Raw genomic sequence first — 26,420 nt, forward strand, 5'->3', positions numbered from 1 at the left:
TACATGAACTGTAATTTCAGCAAGTTTAATTGGATTTCCCACAGAGAAATTAAAAGCTAGCTGAACAACTAAGCAGCCCTGGTTTACTCATCCTTCAGTTTTAACTCCCTCCTCATGAAGACCAGAAAAATCAATTTAAAAAATAAGCATAAGGGGGTATGTGTGCACAAATCATTGGCAGGGCAGGTTGAGAAAGCAGTTAAAAAGGCTTACGGGATCCTGGGCTACATAAATCAAGGCATAGGGCTCGAATTTCCCAGGGCCGTGGAGGCGGGAATGGAGGCATGTGGGTTCTGAAAATTGCAGAATTGGGGGACACGAACCCTTCCTGCCCCCAACCCGCCTCCATGCCCGTTTCCCAGGAGGCGGGTACCCGACCTGTGCTGGGAGCTGCCTCCCCGAGGCGGGAAGGGGATTAGTGCCAATTAACTGCCTGTTAACAGGTAGTTAACTTTTTAGCCCTGAAGTGTGGGCTCCCCGACGGCTCCAAACCACGCCAAGTTAGCGAGGCGGACCGTCGAGCCGAAGGGCTTGGAGGGTTCGAAATGTTCGGTGTTCAGGTGAGTGATGGGTGCATGAGTGCAGCGGTAAGTGTGTTTGGTGTGTGTAAAGTGTTTAAATAAGTCTTACCTTTACTTACTAATGCAGGCTTCCTTCCTTCAGGTCTCTGGAGTCCCTCATCTCACCGGCACAGAAAGCAGAATGGCTGCGAGCTGTCAAAAGTTGCAGCATTCTGCTTTCTGTTCTGGAGAGATTTTTAACTGAGTCTGTGGAGAAGGACTCCAGTTAGAAGTCAGATTGTCAGTGTTTGACAGCCTCACAGAGCTGTCAAACGCTGATATTTCATCTGTCAAAAGCTCTTGACAGATGAAATGTCAATCCCTGATGTCACCTGTAACCAGGTGTCCCTTAATTGGCCTGCTGGGTGGGCTCAACAAGGTCAATCAAGGGAAAATCGCATGGGTTGGCCACAAATCGATGGAGGCGGGACTACAACCCAAAAAGTGGGAGTCCTGCCTCCATCACGTCCACATTAACAAAATCCAGCCCATAGAGTGCAAAAGTGTGGAAATTATGATGAGCCTGTATAATACATTGGTTCGGCCCCAACTGGAGTACAGTGTCCAATTCTGGGCACCACACTTTAGGAAGGATGTGAAGGCCTTAGAAAAGGTGCAGAAAAGATTCACGAGAATGATTCCAGCAATGAGGGACTTCAGTTACGTAGATAGACTGTAGAAGCTGGGGTTGTTCTCCTTGGAGCAGAGGAGATTTGATAGAGGTGTTCAAAATCATGAGGGGTCTGGACAGAGTAGATAGAGAGAAACTGTTCCCATTGGCGGAAGGGTCGAGAACCAGAGGACACAGATTTAAGGTGATTGGCAAAAGAACCAAAGGAGACGTAAGAAAAATCTTTTTAACGCAGCCAGTGGTTATGATCTGGAATGCACTGCCTGAATGGGTGGTGGAGGCAGACTCAATCATGGCTTTCAAAAGGGAATTGGATAAGTATCTGAAGAAAAAAATTTGCAGGGCTACAAGAAAAGGGCGGGGGAGTGGGACTAGCTGAAGTGCTCTTGCAGAGAGCTGGCACGGGCTCAATGGCCCGAATGGCCGCCTTCTGTGCTCTAACCATTCTATGATTCTATACAAGTTCCACCAAGAGTACAACCAACTGAATAATTACTTATGATTTTATTGCAGATTTTTCTGTAAAATGAACTGTTTTGATGTCAGCCAAGCTGCTGACAACAACCCGTTTAAATGATAGTGTCATAGGTCAAAAGCCAGTGGACCAGTCCTATGGACAGGACCATAGACCATACATTTTACAATAACATTTAACATGTTTCATCATAAAATTATGTACAGAATATTAAAGTTAATACGTTCCTTTTGTCAGGGATTGCAAATTTCTTGTGATTATTCAGATTTAGCTCTGCTTCGGTACAAAAATCTGCAATTAATTTGTAAATGAAAAATAACACGGGTTGGTCTTTTTTGCAGTGCTAATTCTGTTCAATAGTGAAACTTTTTCTAATGCCCCATCTATGAAAATTCAGTAATCATAGAATGATACAGCACCGAAGGAGGCCATTTGGCCCATCGCACCTGTGCTGGCTCTTTAGTAAAGTAATGAATCCTCTAAAGCTTAAAGTGATTGGTGGCTGACTCCTAACAAGAACATGTGTTAGTTCTGGCAACAGTTTTGCCAGTTACAAGCATTCCCTTGGATGTATGAGCTGAATTACTTCTCTACCAGCCACTAGATATGAAGATTAGCAACAAACCTGTGGAGAGAAAATCGGGAGGGGTTTTGATAGATTGGATGGGGAGAAACAGTTTTCACTGGCAGGAGGGTCGGTGACCAGAGGAGACAGATTTTAAGATAACTGGCAAAAAATCCAGGGGGGAAATGAGAATTTTTTTTTTTTTTTACTCAGCAAATTATCATGATCTGGACTGCTCTCCCTGAAAGGGTGGTGGAAGCAGATTCAATAGTAACATTCAAAAGGGAATTGGATAAATACTTGAAAAAGAGAAATTTGCAGGGCTATGGGGAGGGAGCAGGGGAGTGGGACTAATTGGACAGCTCTTTCAAAGAGCTGGAACAGGCGTAGTGGGCCAAATGGCCTCCTTCTGCGCTCTATGATTCTACGGTTCTGTCTGATGCTTGGAAGAAATGAGCATTATTTGTGCAGCGTGGGGATTTAAGAAGCCTCAGAAGATGGAAATGAGTGTCTGAACAAAACCTGGGGGCCTACACGGCTCGGGGCCGATCTCGACCTCGTTGGCTCAGCCTATCATATTGTTGCATTCCCACCTAAAAAAGATGTGGAAGCCATGCAGAGAGCAACCAATGGCACCTTCACTATGGCTGCACTTGCTGCAATTTTTGGAATAACCATCTGTCTAACTGCACCTCACCGAGGAACCAAAGATGATCCAATGAATTAATTCATAGGAGGTTGTGTTTCGGGAGTCCCCCTCGGAGTGCGAGCTCACAGCTATGTGACTGGCACCACAGCCTGCCTGACTCGGAGCACTTGCTGCTCACACAAAGATGGGCAAGGTGGAAAGTTGCTGCATATCCGGTCCTCTCAGATTTTGAAAACAGCTGAAGCGGAGCAAAATATTGTAATATAATGTATCCTGTCCAATATAAAAAATGTAAATTCTGAAAAAACGAGTGGAGAATATAATATCTAATCGGTGATTGGAGGAAACTTAGGTGAGAAGTGGATGCCAGTGGCACAAATACACAAGCATGGACTTCCATGGGAAAACGTGAATCTCTTTATAACAGTGGGAGCCAAGAAGAAGTTTTGAACAGATATATTCCCCCACTGCTGCTGCTGAAATGCCTCTCCAAGCACAAGCACCATATTCAAAATATGTTAGTGCAGTCATGTAAAGTATTTTCCATTCAGATGCACCTTTGAGGTGAGAGGAGAGTGAAAAATCCTGTTTTCACAAGAGGATTCATTCAGATTGAGTATCAATTAGGGACAACATTTTTCTTATTTTGAAGGACAATCCGGGAAACTCTTAACACAGCTGGAATCCCTGAAGTTAATGATTTTTTACTCCTACAAATACATTGAGGATAAAAAATATTTTAAGACAATTGCGTGGCACTGGAGATTAAAATGAATGACACCCAAAGTAGACAAACACCGTAGTTGTTGATGTTTGTTTTCTTTGAGAATGAACTGCTGATACTTCTGTAATGTGACACATATTCTTAGGGATTAAAGACATTAGCAGAGTTTCCCTGTGATACAATTTGTAATTCACTAACTGCATCAAAGTAAGTCATGTGATTGAACACCAGGGCTCGGAAATGCAGTGGCGGTTTTCTCAGCCGCCCACTGTAACCCTGGTGGAAGACTAACAGAATCCCCAGAGAAGCAGAGTAAACGGTTGAAAATGGCGCTTAATGCCGTATCCCAGGGGGATCGGCTGATCTCGCACTGGATTTACAGCGAAAGATTTGGAGAGTCCCTGTGGGATGTCAGGGCCCAGCTTCTCTTTTTTTTAATCCTGAAAAGTGTAGTTCTTTTGGTCAAGCTGAACATTTCCGACTTGGATACATTTTTGGAATAATTGGAGCATGATTTTTTTTCCAATTTTTTTCTGTCTGCTAGTTTATTTATTTCCCCAAAATTATAACTATATATTTAAAAGACCACTCATTTTGAGGAATTACTGTCTATGCAATAAGCTGAATTAACATATCCAGCTGACATGATAGAATTGCTGAATTACTTTTACTTAAAGTGTTATGACTGGATGTATTGGCATTAAAGGATTATCTCTGTATAAGGCCCTACAATAAGCTTATCCTGGGGAATTCATGTCAGAATACATTGCCCACTCCCTATTGTAAAAAAAATAAATTGCTTTGTTGAGTTTTTATATTTTATGATCATAACATATGGTGGCCTCAAAACTAGACTAGAGGTTGTCTTGGTTTTAAATGGATTTTTTAAAACAAAAATAACCTCACTTTTAGTTTCATTTATACCACCTCATTGTTTTTGTGACTGTGTTTAAAAGATTCCTTTGTCGCTTTGTCAGCTGACTCTTAAACCTGACTCTCCTAAAGTGGAAAGGACGAGTCATAGAGTCATAGAGGCACAGAGGCACAGAAGGAGGCCATTCAGCCCACCAAGATGTGCCGGCTCTCTGTAGACCAATCCAGTCAGTCCCATTCCCCGCTCTATTCCCGTAGCCCTGCAAGTTTATTTCCCTCAAGTGCCTATCCAGTCTCCCCTTGAAAACATTGAGTGACTCCGCTTCCACCACTTCCGTCGGCAGTGAATTCCAGGTCATCACCACTAGCTGCATAAAAAGGTTTTTCCTCACGTCCCCCCTGTATCTCTTGCCCAAAACCTTAAATCTGTGTCCTCTAGTCCTTGTACCATCAACTAGTGGGAACAGCCTTTCCCCATCTAGCCTATCCAAACCCGTCATAATCTTGTACACCTCTATCAAATCACCCCTCAACCTTCTTTGCTCTAATGAAAACAAATCCGGCTTCGCCAACCTGTCCTTGTAGCTAAGATCCCCCATCCCTGGTACCATTCTGGTAAATAATTTCTGCACCCTCTCGAGGGCCTTCACATCCTTCCTAAAGTGTGGTGACCAGAACTGGATGCAATATCCCAGTTGTGGCCTAACCAGCGCTTTATAAAGGTTCAGCATAACTTCTCTACTTTTGTACTCAATACCTCTATATGAAGCCCAAGATCCCATATGCTTTGCTAACCACTCTTAATATGTCCCGCCACCTTCAAGAACGTATGCACATTAACTCCCAGGTCCCTCTGTCCCTGCACACTCTTTAAAACTGTGCCCTTAAGTGTATATTGCCTCTCCCTGTTCCTTCTGCCAAAATGCATCACCTCACACTTCTCTGTATTAAATTCCATCTGCCACTTGTCTGCCCATTCTGCTAGCCTTTCTATGTCCTGTTGCAGTCGATTGGCATCATCATCACTGTTTGCCACACCCCCAAGTTTGGCGTCATCGGCAAATTTAGAAATGCTACTGTGTTCCAATATCCAGGTCATATATATATATATATATATATATATATATATATATATATTTTAAAAAAAGCAGTAGCCCCAGCACTGACCCTTGGGGAACACCACTCTCTACCATCCTCCAGTCTGAAAAACAGTCATTTACCATAACTCGCTGTTTTCTGTCCTTAAGCAAATTCCTTAACCAAGCTGCCACTGACCCACCTATTCCATGAGCCTCAATTTTGTTAACCAGCCTTCTATGTGGCACTTTGTCAAACGCCTTTCGAAAATCCATGTAAACAACATCCATTACATTCCCTTCATCAATCCTCTCTGTTACTTCATCATAAAATTCAATTAGATTAGTCAAACACGATCTGCCTTTTACAAATCTCTGTTGGCTCTCCTTAATTAGCTTAAACCTCTCCAAGTGCCCATTAATTTTTTCCTTGATTATTGTTTCTAAAACTTTACCCACCACTGATGTTAAACTGACCGGCCTGTAGTTACTAGGATTGCCCTTACACCCGTTCTTGAACAATGGTGTCACATTTGCTGCTTTCCAATCCTCAGGCACCTCCCCCGCATCTAGGGAAGATTGGAAAATGATGGCAAGCCCTTCCACTATCTCCTCCCCCAATTCCCATAGCAACCTGGGATGCAAGCCATCTGGACCAGGCATCTTGTCCACTCTAAGCATACCCAACCTTTCTAGTACATCCTGTCTATCAATTTTCACCCCTTCCATTGCTTCTACCTTTTCCACTTCTACCGATATTTTGTCAGCATCCTCTTCCTTAGTAAACACCAATACAAAGTACTCATTGAGTATACTAGCCTTGCCCTGCGCCTCTAAGCATATATCACCTTCTTTGTCTCTAATAGGCCCCACCCCCGCCTCTTATGACCCGCTTACTGTTTACAAGCCGGTAGAAGATTTTTGGGTTCCCTTTTATGTTAACTGCCATTCTACTCTCATATTCTCTCTTTGCCAATCTTATTTTCATCTTCACTTCCCTTCTCAACTTATTGTATTTGGTCTGGTTCTCCCTTGAAGAATTCACCTGACATGCATTATACACCCTCTTTTTTTGTTTCATCATCTTCTCTATCTCCCTTGTCATCCAAGGAGCCCTTGCTTTGGTTCCCTTACCCTTCCCTCTTGTTGGAATGTACCTAGCCTGTACTTGGAACATCTCCTCCTTAAAGATCACCCATTGTTCCGTTACTGTTTTTCCTGTTGATCTTTGGTTGCATTTTACCCTGGCTAGATCCTTTCGCATCCCATTGAAATTAGCCCTATACTAGTTTAGAAGTTTCACTCTAGATTGTTCCTTGCTCCTCTCCATTGCTAATCTAAATCTTATGATACGATGATCACTCGTACCCAAGTGTTCTCCCACAGACACCTGGTTGACCTGGCCCAGCTCATTCCCCAGCACCAGATCCAGCAATGCCTCCTTCCTAGTTGGACCAAGAACATATTGGTCAAGGAAATTCTCCTGAACACATTTCAGAAATTCATCCCCCTCCTTTCTCTTTACCCTAGCATTAACCCAATCAATATTTGGATAATTAAAGTCCCCCAATATCACCACTCTATAGCTCTTGCATATCTCTGATTTCCCTGCAGATTTGCTCCTCTACCTCCCTCTCACTATTTGGAGGCCGATAGTATACCCCCAATAGCGTGATCATACCCTTTTTGCTCCTCAACTCTAACCAAATGGATTCTGTCCTTGTCCCCTCAAGAACATCCTCCCTTTCCAACACTACGTCTTCCTTAATCAGCACTGCCACCTCACCTCCCTTTTTTCCTTCCCTATCTTTTCTGAACACCTTGTACCCTTGAATATTAAGTGCCCAGTCCTCACCATTTTTAAGCCACGTTTCCGTTATTGCCAGAACATCATATTGCCACACGGCTAATTGTGCTTGTAGCTCACCAACCTTATTCATCACACTTTGTGCATTTACGTACATGCATTCTAAACCCATTTTTGAATTTTTCGTAGTCTTTGTTAGCCTGCTCCTATCTAATATGCTACTACTACCGCCTCTAGTACTATCTTCTCTAGTACTATCCAACACACTCACTCTTTTATGCACCTTATTCTTCTCCTATATGCTGGTGCCCTTCCCCCTGCCAAGCTTAGTCTTATGAACACGACAGCATCTTCTCTCCACATTGGTGACTTTTTTCCTGATTAAGGCCTCCACATTCTTGCCATTTCTAGTCCGGCTGCTTGAACAACTCACTCTCAGCTGCCAGCAGCCACTGCTGCTTCTCTGTAAGCAGTGAGCATGAGGAATGGGTGGTACCTGAGAGTCAAAATGTCATATTTCAGTGCTACCCAGCTTCGGAAATGGCAACAAAAAAAAAGCTGGTAGTTCCAGGGAGATCAGGCACTACTTGGGTAAAATTCTTCTTAAAAATACGATATCCCTATCCCAGTGGCTCAGCTAGTAAGTTTTCTGCCGAGTGTGGAATTAATTGGTATATAGACACGACAGTCGTGTTGTAAATTTGTTTTAAGGTTTCATTGTTGAAACATCATTGGTTCCTTCATAAATGTAGTGTGCTTTTCAAGTCCAACAAGGCAACATTTTCTTTGGTAAGTGCATGTAAATGCATACTGATAAATATCTGCTTTCACAAATAGGTTGGTACAATCGTCTGTACATTAACTTCACCTTGCGCCGGCACATTTTCTTCTTTTTGCTGCAAACCTACTTCCCAGCGACTCTGATGGTCATGTTGTCCTGGGTGTCATTCTGGATTGATCGCCGAGCTGTACCAGCCAGAGTTTCATTAGGTAAGCAAAGATGTAATTTTAATAAGGTCAATTAACAAGCGCCCTTTTTGTACAATTATGTATGTCACTAAATAAACTAAAACTATAGTTACAAACAGAGACAGTCAGATGTCAAGCAGAAGGCATTATAACATTTATCTTTACTATAGGGATGTGAAAAGAGCCTGGGAGGAATGGCTCAGTTGACTTTGATCCAATTTTAGCCAAGCCCATCACTACACAACTTGATGAAAACCTGCTAAAAGAAATTCTCTTCTGCAATTCATTGGCAATGTGAAAGCTCAATTCTGAATGTTTTACTTTGCTCCCTCTGGAAAAATTCAAAACCTTACCAAACCTCATTCAAAGACAATTAGTTCTTGGTGTCCTAACCCTTGCTTCATTGATAAGATTTATTTCCAAAACCATGCATTCTCTTACTTTAAAAATATTTAGAAATTGGTGTATTTATAAACTGTGGGATGAGGTAAGGGTAAATATAGTCCATCAAGAAACACCAATAGGGATGAACCTAATTGATGGAGAAATATCTGCAATTTTTTTTAAACCTTTAAAAAAAATTAAGGTAACAACTGTTTGAAGATTATTCGGGTAGAATGACACAACATTTTTTAAATTTTCTGTAATTCTAGGTATAACAACAGTTCTAACTATGTCCACCATCATCACGGGTGTGAATGCTTCCATGCCACGGGTGTCGTATATTAAAGCTGTGGACATTTACCTGTGGGTTAGTTTTGTGTTTGTCTTTCTCTCAGTGCTGCAGTACGCAGCCGTGAATTACCTGACTACAGTACAAGAGAGGAAAGAAAGAAAACTCCGACAAAAGGTGAGATCAAACAGCACACATCAGTATAATTGACAGTGTTCACCTGCAGTGATCAAAGACTTCACACATCTGATTTTTTTATTTGCAATGCCAGATTTTTACCTTTGTATGTACTCTGCTGCCTACATCCTGTTCTGGACTAAGACCCACTAACCCATCACTGGCTCTTTATCCCGTGATGCACTGAATTCAAAATCCTTGTCGTTGTTTCCAAATCCCTCCATGGCCTTGCCCCACTCTACCTCTGCCCAAGTTTATTTCTATCACTGTCGTGCTCTGGTGATCCACAGACATTATAGAGCTTAAAGACTCTTTTTAAGGTCAGTATGGAGATTCGGTGATGGGCAGATTTTCCTGTCACCTCTGGGACCTGTGTTGAAATCCAGACTGGACTGATGGGAAGAACATTTTAGTCCAGAAATTGCACGAATCATGGGAGAACCAGAATCTGTCTTAATTCTGGTGGGGGAATTTGGTTGGCACCCAATTTCCGCCCCTCTTTAAATGTCGAACAAATTGTGCACCAGGCAGGCGGGCTCTTCCTCTGCTCACTCCTGCTATGGTGCACCTGCAGTTTGGGACATTTCCAGAGGTGATCTTGGGCTTCCCTTAGATTCCACCTGCAGCACCCCTGAGAGGCCCAGTGGAACTTATATGTGCTAAGAGCGTGTGTAGGTCCCTTTTGTGGGCTTTAACTGGGGTCTGTAGATTCAAAGATGCTCGATCTGAGTGGCCCCTCTGCTTCTTGACTGGAAGTTAAAAAGATTATTGCTTCTTTTTCTTTTGCCCGATCCGGACCTCGGGTTCCCTCTCTGACTGGCAGGGCATTGGCCCCAGATCCAGTACTTCTGTAGATGAGTGCCTTTGTTTCACCACTATAGGTGCGGGTGCCTGCACCGATTATTTAAACGACACTGTCCTCAGGATTTGGGTGAAAGTGGCAGGCAGAAGTTGTTATCATTTTTAAGAAAAACAGCACGTCAAGAAAAATTCCCTCATTGGATTCCACTGGCGGAAGAGGGGACATTAGCCTAGCTTTTCCAATTTGCCAATTGGCATTGTTTCACACTCATGGTAACACATTTATTGTAAATAGTTGGTTGTACAATAACACCAGTTAACCAATCCAAGCTCGTCGCCAAGTGTCTCAAAGTCACTGAAAATGAGGAAAAGCTTTCCTCTTGCTTCTCTTCCATAAACTTACAGACATCCAGCCCCGTCACATTCCACCGGTGCAACAGCTCCATGGAATTTCTTCCCCTTTATCTCTGCATTTGCTGGAAATGTCCTAAGTGTAGTGTGTTTGAGCATGTTCAAACCTAGGTTCTAGTGGGTACACAAAATGACATTGCACAAAGCTGCTGAAATTTGGCAAAATTTGTCAATTACACTCAGAGAGTCTACAATAATAGAAGGTGTGGGGAGTGGGAAGATTCGCACTGGTGCCGTAGGAGTGCTGAATGGCTTTAGGGTTCAAGCATACTGTTATTTTCATCCAGTTGTGCTGTATCCCACTTCACGGAACCATGCACTTTTATAGCACAGGAAGCCATTTGGCCTATCGCTTCTGTGGAGGTTCTAAGAAAGAGCTAACCACAGTCCCATCTCCCTTTCCTTTTAGATTTTCTTTATCCGGTATCTATGTCTTCCTAAAGTTGCTTACAGTCCTCTTCCGAGTTAAGCATGCTCCATTTTTTTGTGTTATCTGCAAAATGTAGATAACGTGCCCACTCTACCCAAGTCCAGATTTTATATATACTGTATATCTATTCAGAAGAGCAGTGGATTCCTGGGGAACACCACTGCTTACATTGATTCACTCTGAAAAACATCCATTGGTCACTACTCTCTGCTTTCGGTTCTATAACCATTATCCTTAACAAATGCCTTTTGAAAATCCATACACCACATCCACAGCATTTTCTTTATCAATGCAACAACAACACCTTGCATTGATATAGCGCCTTTAACATAGTAAAATGTCCCAAAGCACCTCACAGGAGCGATTATCAAACAAAATTTGACACTGAGCCAAATAAGGAGATATTAGGACAGATGGCCAAAAGCTTGGACAAAGAGGAAGGTTTAAGGAGCATCTTAAAGAAGGAGATAGAGGTGGCAAGTTTTAGGGAGGGAATTCCAGAGCTTAGGAGCTAGGCAGCTGAAGGTATGGCCACCAGTGGTGGAGCGATTAAAATCGGGGATGCACAAGAGGCCAAAATTGGAGGAGCGCAGAGATCCCAAAGGCTTGTAGAGCTGAAGGAGGCTACAAAGATAGGAAGAGGCAAGGCCATGGAGGGATTTGAAAACAAGGATGAGAATTTTAAAATTGAGGTGTTGTCTGACCAGGAGCCAATGTAGGTCAGCAAGCTCAGGGGTGATAGGTGAATGGGACTTTCGAGTTTCTCCATTAGTTTCTCAAAGAACTATCTTAAATTTGTCAGACAGATCTTGTTTTCTACAAATCCATGTCTTTACAAGTTATCCCGTGTTATGGTCTCTAGAAGTTTACCTGCTTCAGATGTTAGGCTGACTGGTTTATAGTTGTCTGGTTTATCCCTTTTTATGTTTTTGAAGAGCGGTGTTACATTGGCAGCTTTCCAGTCTTCTGCCACAATTTCTATTTACAGTACAAGGGCCTAGAAATTGGGTATAGCCCCGCTTGAGGCGTTAGAACTGGCGCTGCGCAAAGTTTATAGCCAGACGAAATTTATCGCCGCCTGGTGCGATATTGGGTTGCATCGCCCCCAAAGGGGATTGAGGCGCGAATTCAGACGTTGCACGGGCCTCCTAAGGCACAAAACTTCCGGCGCTACCCAATATCGGCGCGGACGGGCGCAGCGCAGGTGATCTCAATTACCGATAACCACGAGACTTCCAGGCGCCGGCCGGCTCTTAAAGGGGTGGGTCAGTCAGCCTCAGCTTCCACACTCAACGCCCTGTAGGCCTCAGAATCGGCGCTCGCCCTTCTCTGGCGCAAAAAACTTGGTCAGGATGGAGAAGGTGAGACAGAGAGCAGAGCGCTTCAGCACTGAGGCTCTGGACCAGTTGGTGTCCGCAGTGCAGCGCCGTCGAGATGTTCTGTATCCTGACAATGGCAGGAGGCTGAATCAAAAGGAGTACCGCCGAGCTTGGAGGGATGTTTCTCAGAGGGTCAACTCCAGCAGCATGGCGACCAGGAGCCCTGTTCAGTGCAGGAAGAAATTCAACGACCTCACACGGATCGTTAGGGTGAGTGATGGTTTAGCAAACTTCTGATTCCCTCCATCTGCACCTGACTTCACGCACCCTGTTGCCATGATGCCCCAATGGCCATCTGGCAGCAAGCACCCATGGCCCTTTCTGGGCACACACATGGACATTTGACTCAAGGCATCATGTAAGGGCTCTTGCACCATGGGGGGCATCAGATGATCTCTCAAGGCATCATGTAACAGAACTTCCCCTTCTTTCCCCTGCAGTCCAAGCTGGCGACGATCCGCAAGGACCAGCGTCGAACCGGTGGCAGACCTCCACAAGTGGTCACTCTCACGGATCTCGAGGAGAGAGTGCACCAGATTCTTGGAGGACGTCTGAGTGGTCCTGTTACCACTGCAGCTGCCGACCCCATTGTCGACAGCGAGGGTAAGGCTCTCACCTTTTTCAGCTGTCTCCTTCCACTTGGTCCCCCCGCCAGCATGCTTTCTCAGTGTGCAGCCATGTCAGAGCCTTGCCGCAATCTGGCATGCCTTGCCGCCAATCTGTCCTTTTGCTAAAGCCACTCTTCCACCTCCCTGCTTTCAGATGCTGCATCACCAACTCGGGATCTGCGCCCTGAAGCTGCCAGTGCCTCCGGAGGCGAGGATCAGGAGGAAGCCGGAGCATCCGTTCCAACCTCAGGGGAGCCTACACATCTGCAGACTGGGGATAGTAGTTCCCTGGAGGGGAGTGGGGGGGGCTCTGATGATGAGCCAGTTGCCGGAACAAGCGGCCTGCAGCAACGCGAGGGAGGGAGGCAAGTTCGGCCACCGGCTCCCCGGAGGGCAAGGCAGGGAGTGATGACTGCTGCACAGAGTACAGAGGAGGTGTGTAGCCTGGCTGAAATGAGCACCCAGGCCCAGCTCAGGCACACTGAGCTGATGGCTGCAGTGGGTAGGATGCCTCAGTCGATAGAAACACTGGCAAAGAGTGTGTTGGACTTTGGAGCAGCAATGGAGAGGACTGTCCAGGGCTTCGGGGCAGCAATGGAGAGGACTGTCCAGGGCTTCGAGGCTGCTATGGAAAGGACTGTTCAGAGCTTCGGACAATCCCTGGAAAGGTCTGTCCAGGGCTTGTCCGAGGCAGTGGAACGGACTGCTCCAGCCTTGCCCGAAGCAATAGAAAGAACTGTCCAGGGCTTCTCCGAAGCACTGGCACCTGCCACACAGGTCCTCACTGCTGCCACGCAGTCACTTGCTGGCCTCGTCCACACCCAGATTGAGGCAACGTGAACTCTCACTGCAGCCACCCTATCTGCATCAGCTAGGATCACCCCGGGCCCTTCCAGTATCATACAAGGCAGCACGGTGGCATAGTGGTTAGCACTGTTGCCTCACAGCGCCAGGGACCCGTGTTCGAATCTGGCCTCGGGTGACTGTCTGTGTGGAGTTTGCACATTCTCCCCGTGTTTGCGTGGGTTTCCTCCGGGTGCTCCGGTTTCCTCCCACAGTCCAAAGATGTGCGGGTTAGGTTGATTGGCTATGATAAATTGACCCTTAGTGGTAGGGGGATTAAATACACGGGGATAGAGTGGGATATGTATTGGTGTAGGGGTTACGGGGATCGGGTGGGATATGTGTCGGTGCAGGCTCGATGGGCCGAAATGGCCTCTATCTGCACTGTGGGGTTTCTCTGTGATTCTGTGTGAAGGCCAGGAATCAGTGGAGCAGTCGATTGTGGCGGATGAGCCGAACCGGTCCCCTCAGAGAGTCAGTGTGTCGTCCGACCATGGTGCAGGTGTCCTCTCTCGGCAGGTGACCATTGCTCATGCCACCGCTGGTACGTCTGCAGTGCAGCTGCCACCACCTGCAGGGCACACTGCTTCCAGCCATGCTCCGATCAAGCAGCCTGCGTCCGCACCCTCCAAGACCAGAGGTCGTCCAGGCCGTCCCTCAGGGGCTTCTGCGCTTCCACACAGTCAGCAGGCGTCCCCCAGCCTTGACCCCGCCACTGGGGTTCAATTACGTAGGAGCAGCAGGGAGGGAAGGGGCCGACCGCGAAAGAGAAGTCGTTCTCCATCAAGGGGCCAGCAGTAGAGGGAGGTGCTGAGACGTTTCTTCCTCCAAATTCAAGGACTCCCTCACCTGTTGTGATTGTTGGAAATGGTTTGTTTAGTTTTGCGGCTTTGCCGAAGAGTTAACTGTTATTTTGTTAGTTATGGTTTCTGTTGACATGACGACGTTATGCTGGAAGGAAGGACTTGTTTGACAATAAAGAAAAGTTTTAATTTGCAATGTTACACGTTACTATTTACAGTCATGCTGGCCTTGAGGCTTTGAAAGATCCGAAGTGCGCAGGACGAATGACACCCATCATTCCGCCAGAGGGGCCTCGAACCGAGTCCTGATGAGCCTCTGACGGATGGCCCTTCCACTTTCAGGAGCCCTCCCATCTTCCTCCTCCTCCTCCTCCTCGTCCGCATGCTCCTCCTCGTCCGCCTGCTCGTCCTCCTCCTCCGCATCCGCCTGCTCTGCTGGATCTTGAGGGACAGCTGGCATTAGCTGGGTGCGTCGAATCGCCAAGTTGTGGAGCATGCAGCAGACGACGACGATGTGACCCACTTGCTCCGGCGAGTACTGCAGGGCTCCCCCCGAATGGTCTAGACAGCGGAAGCGCTGTTTGAGCACACCAATAGTGTGCTTGACAATTTTCCTGGTCGCCTGATGGCTGCTGTTGTACAGCTCTTCTGCTGGGGTGGCGGCCAAATGGAGTGGTGTTGTAGTGTATGTACTTTGAAGAAGGAACTATATTCTGCAGCCCCTGTATACTGCAGTACCAGTAGTACAGGTATATAAGCCTGTCCATTAACTTTGTATAGTAATTCCAGTTTTGTCTCCATTCAGTAAACACCTGTTATAACCAACTCCTGCAGTCCGTGTCTCAATTACACACGGACGTTACACTGGCGACGAACAGATCCGAACTTACCTACAGTTCTGCACCACCTCACGGGGATCCATCCCTGAAGCGAAGTTGTTAGAGGTCGAGGCCAGAAGGAAGAAATCCAAAAAGAAAAAAAAATGAACAGAAACGGGCGTCGACCGTGGGCAACCGCCCTCTGATTCATCGAATTCGAAGATTTGCAGGAGAGGCTGTCGAGAGCTGGGCTTGGTTATCCAGTCTATGGTGTTCCAGCTAATCGGGCTGGTGGCAGGTAGTACACTGATCCTTCCTGGGCTGCGGCGAGCTAGAGCTCGATCGGGTGGCTTTTCAACGGGGCCGAGCAGCGTTGTCGGGAAGAGGAGAGAGAGAGAGAGGGTGGAGCACACAGGGCGCGGCCGGTGCTACGAAGCCGGGCAGCGTACAGACCCGAGAAGAGGGAGGAAAGTGTCCCATAGGGTCTGCTCTGATGACGGGAACAGTAATTAAAATAAAAGAAATTAGAAGCGCAGAAAGCCGCGAGGAGCTGCAGTTTGCCACGGGGACCGCGGAGAGTGGCGTTGGCAGCAACGCGGGTGGGAAGTGCGCGAAGACACTTCAACAAGAACTGGGAACTCTTAAAGGCGTAACCGTCTCGATAAAAATAGAAGAGAATGCAATTCCCAAGTTTTTCAAAGCAAGACCGGTACCGTATGCAATTCACCCAGCCATTGAGGCAGAGCTGGAGAATCTGGAGAATGCAGGCGTGCTAACTAAGGTAGACTGGAGCGAGTGGGCGACACCCATCGTTCCTGTCATGAAGAAAACGTTAAACAATAAGTCTGAGGAGCCAAGGAAGGTTCGCATCTGTGGGGACTTCAAGGTGACTGTGAACCCAGTCCTTCACACAGTACAGTATCCTCTTCCGAGGATAGAAGATATTTTTGCCTCACTATCTGGAGGGAAACGTTTTACAAAAATTGACCTAGCGCAAGCATATTTGCAGATGGAGGTTGAAGAATCCTCTAGGAAATATCTCACGATAAACACTCACAAAGGTCTTTACCAGTATAATCGACTGGTATTCGGAGTTGCATCAGCTCCAGCTATATGGCAAAGAGCGATGGAACAAGTCCTGCAAGGGATTCCGGGGACTCAGTGTTACTTGGACGACATCCTAGTGACAGGTGAAAATGACAGTGAACACCTTGCCAACCTAGAGCAGGTGCTCACTAGACTAAGAGACCATGGGCTACAAGCCAATCGCCCCAAGTGCGAGTTTTTTAAGAAACAAATATCTTATTGTGGCCACGTGTTTGATAAAGAGGGGTTACATAAGTCCCCTGACAAAATTGAAGCGGTAGTTAAGGCTCCAGCGCCTGAAAATGTGTCGCAACTGAGGTCATTCCTCGGATTGGTGAATTACTACCATAAGTTTTTGCCAAATTTGTCCACAATTCTGCACCCACTGAACGCCCTGCTACAAACTGGAGTAGCATGGAAATGGAGCGATGAATGTAAGCGGGCCTTTCAGAAGTGTAAAGGCCTGATCACTTCAAGAGACGTATTGGCTCACTACAACCCATCACTACCGATAAGACTGGCATGTGATGCGTCTCCCTACGGCGTTGGAGCGGTATTGTCACATAAATCCCTTGATGGTTCAGAGAGGCCGATAGCTTTTGCGTCACGCTCGTTAACTGCAGCCGAGCGTAACTATGCCCAGATTGACAGAGAGGCCCTCAGCCTGGTGTGGGGGGTGAAGAAGTTCAATCACTACCTGCACGGACAGAAATTTACTCTACCAACTGATCATCAACCTCTTGTCTCCATTTTCAACCCTAAGAAGGGCGTCCCGATAATGACAGCACAACGGCTACAGAGCTGGTCCCTTTTCCTAGGGGCACACCAATATGACATCGAGTACAAAGGAACTAAACAGCATGGGAATGCTGATGGATTGTCGCGCCTACCGTTGCCGGCGGTGGAAGAAGCACCTGCAGTGGATCCTGTGGAGATATTCCACTCGACCATAGTCGAATGTCTACCTGTGACGAATGCAAACATAGAAAAGGAAACACGAAATGACCCGACACTCTCCAGGGTCTATGATTTAACGGTGAAGGGATGGCCAGCACATGGCGAACCACTGTTGCCAGCATTCTCGCCGAGAAGAGAACAGCTGTCAGTGTGCCGAGGAACCTTGATGTGTGGATCCAGAGTAGTAATTCCACCCAAATTGAAGGATAGAGTGCTCAATGAGCTTCATGAGGGTCATCTGGGAGGGGTAAAAATGAAGAACTTAGCCAGCGCGTTTGTGTGGTGGCCGGTGTTGTATCCGTGTGTTAATAGAGACACTGAAGGCAGGAGTTGGTTTCACAGGTGTTTACTGAACAAAGTCTGGAGGTGAACTAACTGATACAACACAATATACAGGCTTATATAGCCCGAGTGGCCATTACCGGCATTACAGTACACAGGGGGCTCTTAAAGGCACATACACTACAATTATTCCTCCCCTTTTAGCCAACCAGTACATAATATTTTAAGTAATCATTAATTACATGTTACAAGAACAATAATCTACACATTGCTGCAGTTAATCAATTATAAGTCAGTCTCTCTGGAGGCTTCCTGACTCAGTCCGGATAACGCCTCGGTGGTGTAGTAGTTTCTGGTGGTGTAGTAGGTTCTTTTGGCAAGGCTGATTCGGCTTGAATGCCAGTGTCGGGTTCATCTGGTTCCAGTATCACCGGATCGGAGGTAGATACTATGGGTATCTCTACTTCACCATTAGGCGTATAGAGTTGTGGTGTAGGTTGTCCCTTTTCGGATGACTCTATGATCTGGTCAGCATGGCGCCTTATTATGCTTTCACCAATGTCCACGGTATACATCAGCGGTCCTAGTCGTGTGCAAATAGTTCCAGGCTGCCATTTTTCGATACGGTAGTCCCGGGCCAAAACTTGTTGACCTATCTGGAAGGTTCTAGTTGGCCTTTCATTCATGCCTTGAAATTGCCGGTTCTCCACGTCCCTTCTGATGTTTGGCTTGATCAAATCCAGCCGGCATCTTAGGCTTCTATTGAAGAACATCATGGCGGGAGTTTGGTTTGTAACCATATGTGTTGCATTCCTGTATGCAAACAAGAAGTTATCTACCTTATGCTGAAGTTTTATGTCTTCATTACCCATGGCCTTTATGGCCTTCTTGAAGGTCTGGACAAACCTTTCAGCTAATCCATTGGTGGCGGGATGGTATGGGGCGGACGTGTAGTGCTTAACCCCATTGTTTTTTAAGAACTTCCTGAATTCTTCGGACACAAATTGCGGTCCATTATCAGAACAGATCTGTTCCGGCAGCCCATTCCTGGCAAATATGGTCCTTAATACTGTGATGTTTTTTTCCGTAGTGGTGGAGGACATCTTTATTACCTCCGGCCACTTGGAGTGTGCATCAACCGCGATTAAGAACATTGAGTCCATAAATGGACCAGCAAAGTCGATGTGTACCCTTTGCCAGGGAGATGAGGGCCACGCCCATGGATGTAGAGGGGCTTGTGGTGGAGTGTTTTGGACCTTCTGGCATCCTAGGCAGCTCTTGGTCATTTCTTCGATGTCTCCATCGATACCTGGCCACCATACAAATGCCCTGGCTAGGTTCTTCATTTTCACTCCACCCAGATGCCCCTCGTGAAGCTCCTTTAGAACTTTATCCTGGAGTTTGGGTGGAATCACCACTCTGGATCCACACATCAAGGTTCCTCGGCACACTGACAGCTGTTCTCTTCTTTGCGAGAATGCTGGCAACAGTGGTTCGCCATGTGCTGGCCATCCCTTCACTGTTAAATCGTAGACTTGTGAGAGAGTCGGGTCATTTCTCGTTTCCCTTTCAATGGCAGAATTTGTTACTGGTAGACATTCGGCTATGGTAGAGTGGAACATCTCCACTGGGTCTACTGTAGGTGCCTCTTCTACCGTTGGCAACGGTAGGCGCGATAAACCGTCAGCATTCCCATGCTGTTTTGATCCTTTGTATTCTATGTCATATTGGTGTGCCCCTAGAGAAAGGGACCACCGCTGTAGCCTTTGTGCTGTCATAATGGGAACACCCTTTTTAGGGTTGAATATGGAGATGAGGGGTTGATGGTCAGTCAACAAGGTAAATTTTTGTCCGTGTAGGTAATGGTTGAATTTCTTCACTCCCCATACCAGGCTGAGTGCTTCCCTGTCGATTTGGGCATAGTTACGCTCAGCTGAGTTCAATGAGCGTGACGCAAAAGCTATTGGCCGTTCCGAGCCATCAGGGAATCTATGCGATAATACCGCTCCTACGCCGTAAGGGGATGCATCGCACGCCAGTCTGATTGGCAGTGATGGGTTGTAATGAGCCAAAACTTCCTTGGACGTGATTAAGTCTTTGCATTTATGGAAGGCACGTTTACAGTCTTCGCTCCATTTCCAAATTACTCCTGTTTGTAGCAGTTCATTAAGAGGGTGCAGAAGAGTTGATAAGTTCGGTAAAAATTTATGATAGTAATTTATCAATCCCAGGAACGACCTTAATTGTGAAACATTTTCAGGTGCTGGGGCTTTTATGACCGCTTCAATTTTTTCAGGTGACTTATGCAACCCTTCCTTATTAATTATGTGGCCACAATATGATATTTGTTTCTGGAAAAATTCGCACTTGGGGCGATTTGCTCGTAGGCCCCGTTCTCTCAGCCTAGTGAGCACCTGCTCCAAATTGGCAAGGTGCTCGTTGTCATTTTCTCCTGTTACAAGGATGTCGTCTAGGTAGCATTGAGTCCCCGGAATCCCTTGGAGGACTTGCTCCATAGCTCTTTGCCAGATAGCTGGAGCTGATGCTACTCCGAAAACCAGTCGATTGTACTGGTACAGGCCTTTGTGTGTATTTATCGTGAGATACTTTCTAGAGGCCTCTTCAACCTCCATCTGTAGATATGCCTGTGCCAAGTCAATTTTGGTGAAACGTTTCCCTCCAGATAGTGAGGCGAAAATATCTTCTATCCTCGGAAGAGGATACTGTACCATGTGAAGGACCGGGTTTACAGTCACCTTGAAGTCCCCACAGATGCGAATTTTTCTCTGTTCTTCAGATTTATCATTATTCAACGTTTTCTTCATGACTGGGACGATGGGTGTTGCCCACTCGCTCCAATCTATCTTGGATAATACGCCTGCCTTTTCCAAATCCTCCAGCTCTGCCTCGACTGCTGGACGAATTGCGTATGGCACCGGCCTTGCCTTAAAAAACTTGGGAATTGCTGCATCTTCCACTTTTATTGAGGCGGTGATGCCTTTCAAGGTTCCTAGTTTCTCTTGAAACACTTCCTTGGCGTTGGCCAAGATGTCTTTTAATCGTTCAGGTATGATGTCATCATCATTTTTTTTCTTACTGGTCACCGTCAGTGCCTGAATGGAGTGCCAGTCTAAACGTATCTTCCTGATCCATTCACGTCCCAACAGCGGTGGACCACCATCTTGTAGAACGTATAAATACAACTTCTGTATTTCCTTGCCGTTGTATACAACAGGCACCCTTATTTTTCCTTTGGGGTATACTTTCTGCCCCATATATGTTTTCAAGATAATGGATGTGTCTTTTAAAGGTATATGCGGAAATAGCCGCTCGTAATCCCATCAATTTATGACGGTCAGAGCTGATCCTGTATCTAGCTCCATTTTAACTGGGGACCCTGCTATCGTGAGGGTAACCCAAATGGTCTGGTAATCTTCTTTGGCAATTACAGTATGTAATTTGAGACAGCTTAGTCTCTTGTTTCCGGAGTCGCTATCGCTCTTCTGGTCTTCGGCGCTACTGTCCATCATCATTTGTACCTTTCTGTACTTTTCATTATTGATTTTTTTTTTTCCTGACCGTGGATTTTTTTTGTCCAGATCGACATACCCGTGCAATGTGTCCAATCTTTACGCATTGCCTGCATGCTTTGTCCTTGAACCAGCAGTCCCTCTGGTCATGGGTGGATCTGCCGCAGCGATAACATCTCTCGAAACCCTGTGTCATTTCATGGGTGCCGAAGTCCTGTGTCTTTTGCTGTATCTCTGCAGCTCCTCTTGCGGCTGCTTCGTATGATACAGCCATACTGAAAGCCTTGTCCAGTGTCAAATCTTTCTCAGAAAGCAGCCTTTTCTGTGTTCCTTCACTTAGGAGACCGCAGACGAATTTGTCTTGAACAGAATCTGCCAGTCCTGCCCCGAATTGGCAGTGCTTGGATAGCTTTCTTAATTCGGTGAGGTAATCAGCGTTACTTTCATTCTTGTGCTGATTCCTCTTGAAGAATTTGAATTGTTCCGCTATCAGCAGCGGTGTTGGGTTTAAGTGCTCCTGTAGGGTATCAACAATTTCCTTAAAATTCGTGTCCTTTGGTTTGGCTGGAGTGATTAAGTTTTGTAACAGCCCGTATGTCTTTGCGCCCATTAGATTTAGAAGTACTGACGCCTTTTTATCATTTTCTATTCCATTTGCTGTGCAATATACCTCCACTCTTTCCACATATGTGGTCCAATTCTCTATATCGTTATCGAAAGCACCAATATTGCCAGCCTTAGGCATCCTGGAAAAAAAATGGCGCTTCCCGCGCTTTTCTTTCTTTCCTGCAGAAAAGATATGGCGCTTCCCCGCCGCTGCTGCTGCTGACAACGCTGTTTTCCGTGTTTTAAAAAAAAAAAATTATTTACAGGTGGTGACTCGTTCCCGCCGGACTCTCTGGGACTTTTCCCCCCCTCTGCTAGGTCCGAACACCGACCTGCTTTGCAGCGCCGGCCGTCTCCCGAGTGCTCCCCCCCGTCTGTTTCTGCTTGCCTCCGCCTTCGCTGCTTGGCCTCGCCGCAGAGCCAGCCGATGGAGCCCCAGCCCGCCCAGGAAGGATTATTGCAGTACCTGCCACCAGCTCGGCTAGCTGGTGAAACCACTTTTTTTTTCTTGCTTTTCTTCGACTTTGGACGTCTGAGGAATCGATGTCCTTGAGGTGCTGCCGAATTGCAGGTAAGTCCGTTTCCAATTCGTCGCCACTGTTGTATCCGTGTGTTAATAGAGACACTGAAGGCAGGAGTTGGTTTCACAGGTGTTTACTGAACAAAGTCTGGAGGTGAACTAACTGATACAACACTATATACAGGCTTATATAGCCCGAGTGGCCATTACCGGCATTACAGTACACAGGGGGCTCTTAAAGGCACATACACTACAGCCGGGAATCGATAGAGAAATCGAAGAGATGACCAAGAGCTGTACAGGATGCCAGAAGGTCCAAAATGCCCCACCACAAGCCCCTCTACATCCATGGGAGTGGCCCTCATCTCCATGGCAAAGGGTACACATCGACTTTGCTGGTCCATTTATGGACTCGATGTTTTTAATTGCGGTGGATGCACATTCAAAGTGGCCAGAGGTAATAAAAATGTCCTCAACCACCACAGAAAAAACCATCACAGTCTTACGAACCATATTCGCCAGAAATGGGCTGCCTGAACAGATTTGCTCCGACAATGGACCACAGTTTGTGTCTGAAGAGTTCCGGAGGTTCTTAAAGAACAATGGTGTTAAGCATTACACATCCGTCCCATATCATCCAGCCACCAATGGATTGGCTGAGAGGTTCGTTCAAACATTCAAGAAGGCTATCAAGGCAATGTGTAATGAAGACATACCCCTACAACACAAGGTGGATAACTTCTTGTTTGCCTACCGGAATGCGACACATGCGGTTACCAACCAAACTCCAGCCATGATGTTCTTCAATCGAAGACTAAGATGCCGCTTGGATTTGGTTAAGCCAAACATCAAAAGAGATGTGGAGAACAGGCAGTTTCAGAATATGAATGAAAGGCCAACCAGGAGTTTTAAGATAGGTCAACCAGTTTTGGCCCGGGACTACCGCACAGAGAAATGGCAGCCAGGAACGATCTGCACACGGCAAGTGTGGTGTATGTAACCGTTCCACCTTTAAGAGAACTATTTTAAGAGATGCACTACTTTATCTTGGCTGCTGTATACTGTAATACCGGTGGTGACCACACCGGTATATAAGTGCTGTGTAATGATTTATTGGGTAGTTCAGCCCTGACCTTCGACTAGTAAAGACCTGTTCAAATTTACTCTTGTGGTCTGTGTAGTAATTCTCACTATAACACACAGACTTAACAGTGGCGACGAGTACGATCTTACCCTGCGGCAGAGATACATCCAAGGCAGTTTGACGGGCGTTGAGAGGAGGCATCCGCCCTCATCATCCTGCTGAGAAAAGACGCGGGTCTGAAGAGCAAAGGAAGAATCCTGACACGAAGCCTTCCATCAGCAACAGGCAGTGATCATCCCTTCTATCACGGTGGTGGGTAAGCCGATCAGCGACGAGCAGCAAGTCGGCCACGTTGGCTGTGAAGTAGGGGAGGGAAAAACGGAGGATATAAGGGCGGAGAACTCGACCACGGCCGGGGAAAAGAGCCGGTCAGAAGTCGGGGCCAGAGGCGCTGAGACTGGGGCAGCGTAAGGCACGGGAGCCGCGGTGAATGCAAACGCAGCCGGTGTATAAGACCAGGCTGCAAGCGGGCTGGGAGACGCAACAGCGTCGAGAGAGAGCTCGACTGCGACCGGTGAAAAAGGCCGGGCAGCTACCGAGGCCGCGAGGCGCAGCGACCGGGACAGTGTAAGGCGCGGGAGAAAAAAAAAAACCGCGGAGAACTCAGCCGCAGCCGGGGGAAAGGACCGGACTGCAAGAGTGGCTGGGAGGCACGATTTGAGAACCGCTGGGGAGGGCGAACGCAGCAATACGGCAATCGCCATTACAGCCAGCGGGGGAGAAAGGCAAACACGGGAAGCCGCCATTTTCGTAGGCGGGGGAAGAAGACAAGCGCGGGAAACCGCCATTTAAAAAAAAAAAAAAAAAAAAAATCTTTTTGTTTCTCAAGAAGATTGTGAGGATGCCTAAGCGTGGTAACATCAGCGATTTCGATCCCGATGTTGAAGATTGGGCCACGTATGTAGAACGCATAGAGATTTATTGTAAGGCAAATAAAATATCAGATGAAGATAAAGCACTAACCTTACTAAACTCAATGGGTGCGAAGACATACGGGCTATTGAAGCATCTTCTATCACCAGCTAAACCGGCGGATCAGGCTTTCGCTAAGATTGTTGCTGTCCTGAGAAATCATTTGAACCCCACACCGCTGATGTTAGCGGAACGATTTAAATTTTATGCGAGAACGCAACTGAAAGAGGAAAGCAACGCGGAGTATTTAATTGAACTGCGTAAGCTAGCGAAATACTGTCAGTTTGGGGAAAGACTGACAGAGGCACTGAGAGACAAATTCGTGTGTGGATTGTCGAAAGAAGGAACACAAAAGCGGCTGCTTGAAGAGAATGATCTTACACTTGATAAGGCTGTCACTATTGCAGCATCGCACGAAGCCGCAGCGAGAGGCACTGCGGAAATGCAGCTGAAGGCAGCGTACTCAGCGTAGATCAAATGGCTTTGGGTACAACGAAATGTTATCGTTGTGGAAAGACAACGCACGATCAGAACCAATGCTGGTTTAAAAACCAGGAATGTAGAAAATGTGGCAAGCTTGGTCACATAGCTAAAGTATGCCGGTCAGGAAAGAAGACCAGCAACAAAAAGTCACCGCAGGAAAAGTGCAGAAAGGTACATAAAGTGGCTGAGAAGAGTTCGGATGAACAGAATTCGGATTCAGACTCCAACAGCAAGGAACTGGGTAGTCTGAGAATTCACAATGTGAGTAAGGAAGCTGACCTACAAACTATCTGGGTCACACTGCAGATAGCAGGAGTCCAAGTGAAGATGGAATTGGACACCGGATCGGCGTTGACGGTCATGAATAAGCAAGATTACAAAAGGTTATTCACACATATTCCCCAACGGGATACGGAGATAGTATTGCAGACATACACGGGGCAAAGAGTATACCCCATCGGAAAGATAAAAGTCAAGGTGATACACAAGGGCAAAGAACACCAAGGAATGGACTTATATGTACTACCTGAGGGAGGTCCACCACTTCTGGGACGGGAGTGGATCAGGAAAATAAATATGGACTGGCACTCCCTAAAAGCAATAACGGTAGATTCCGGAAAAAAAGATGTCAAACCTGAACGATTGTCCAGAATATTGGATGAGACTAAAGAGGTGTTCCAACAGGGACTGGGAACACTGAGGAATTAAGGCAAAAATCAAGATTGCAGAACAGGCAAACCCAAAATTTTTCAAAGCCAGACCGGTACCTTATGCGATACGACCTGCTGTGGAAGCTGAGCTGGAAGGGCTTGAACGTTCAGGAGTACTGTCTAAGGTGGACTGGAGTGAGTGGGCCACGCCCATTGTTCCCGTCATGAAGCGTTCATCGAGTAACAAGCCAGGGGAACCGGGGAAGGTCCGCATCTGTGGAGACTTCAAGATCACAGTTAATCCGGTGCTTCACACGGTGCAATATCCGCTTCTGCGGATTGAGGATATCTTTGCTTCATTGTCTGGCGGGAAACACTTCACCAAGATAGACCTGGCGCAAGCGTACTTACAGATGGAAGTTGAGGAAGAGTCGCGCCAGTATCTCACAATCAACACGAACAGAGGCTTGTATCGATATAATAGACTGGTTTTTGGAGTGGCTTCGGCTCCAGCAATTTGGCAGAGGGCCATGGAGCAGGTATTACAGGGAATTCCAAGCACTCAATGTTACTTGGACGATATCCTGATTACAGGAGATGACGATGAGGAACACCTTGCAAATTTGAAACTGGTGCTCACCAGGTTGAAGGAATATGGCCTTCGAGTTAATCGCCAGAAATGTGAGTTCTTTCAGAAACGGATCTCGTACTGTGGTCATGTCATTGACCAGGAGGGGCTGCACAAGTCACCTGACAAGATCGAAGCTGTTGTGAAGGCTCCCGCTCCGGAAAATGTATCCCAGTTGAGGTTGTTCCTAGGGTTGATTAACTATTACCATAAGTTTCTGCCAAATCTATCCACGGTGCTGCACCCGCTGAATGCTCTTTTGCAGAAAGAAGTACCATGGAAGTGGAGCGAGGACTGTAAGAAGGCCTTTCGCAAAAGCAAGGCATTGATCACCTCAGAGGAAGTGTTGG

General features: G+C 46.6%; 1 protein-coding gene and 1 pseudogene across 1 annotated transcript in view; both read left to right on the forward strand.

Annotated features, from left to right (window-relative positions):
- The window catches only part of LOC147112873 (gamma-aminobutyric acid receptor subunit rho-2-like), a 73,588-nt gene that overhangs the window by 41,866 nt on the left and 5,302 nt on the right, over positions 1 to 26,420 (forward strand). The window contains exons 7-8 of the mRNA XM_085997637.1: positions 8,198 to 8,350; positions 8,983 to 9,179. Of these exons, the coding sequence (XP_085853763.1) occupies positions 8,198 to 8,350; positions 8,983 to 9,179 (350 nt within the window). The remainder of the gene's footprint in view (positions 1 to 8,197; positions 8,351 to 8,982; positions 9,180 to 26,420) is intronic.
- On the forward strand, positions 4 to 4,441 carry LOC147112874 (NADH dehydrogenase [ubiquinone] 1 alpha subcomplex subunit 11 pseudogene; annotated as a pseudogene).

This window comes from Somniosus microcephalus, chromosome 9 (genome assembly GCF_052327205.1).
Source record: "Somniosus microcephalus isolate GS21.2 chromosome 9, FLI_Smic_1.0, whole genome shotgun sequence".
NCBI classification, from domain to species: domain Eukaryota; kingdom Metazoa; phylum Chordata; class Chondrichthyes; order Squaliformes; family Somniosidae; genus Somniosus; species Somniosus microcephalus.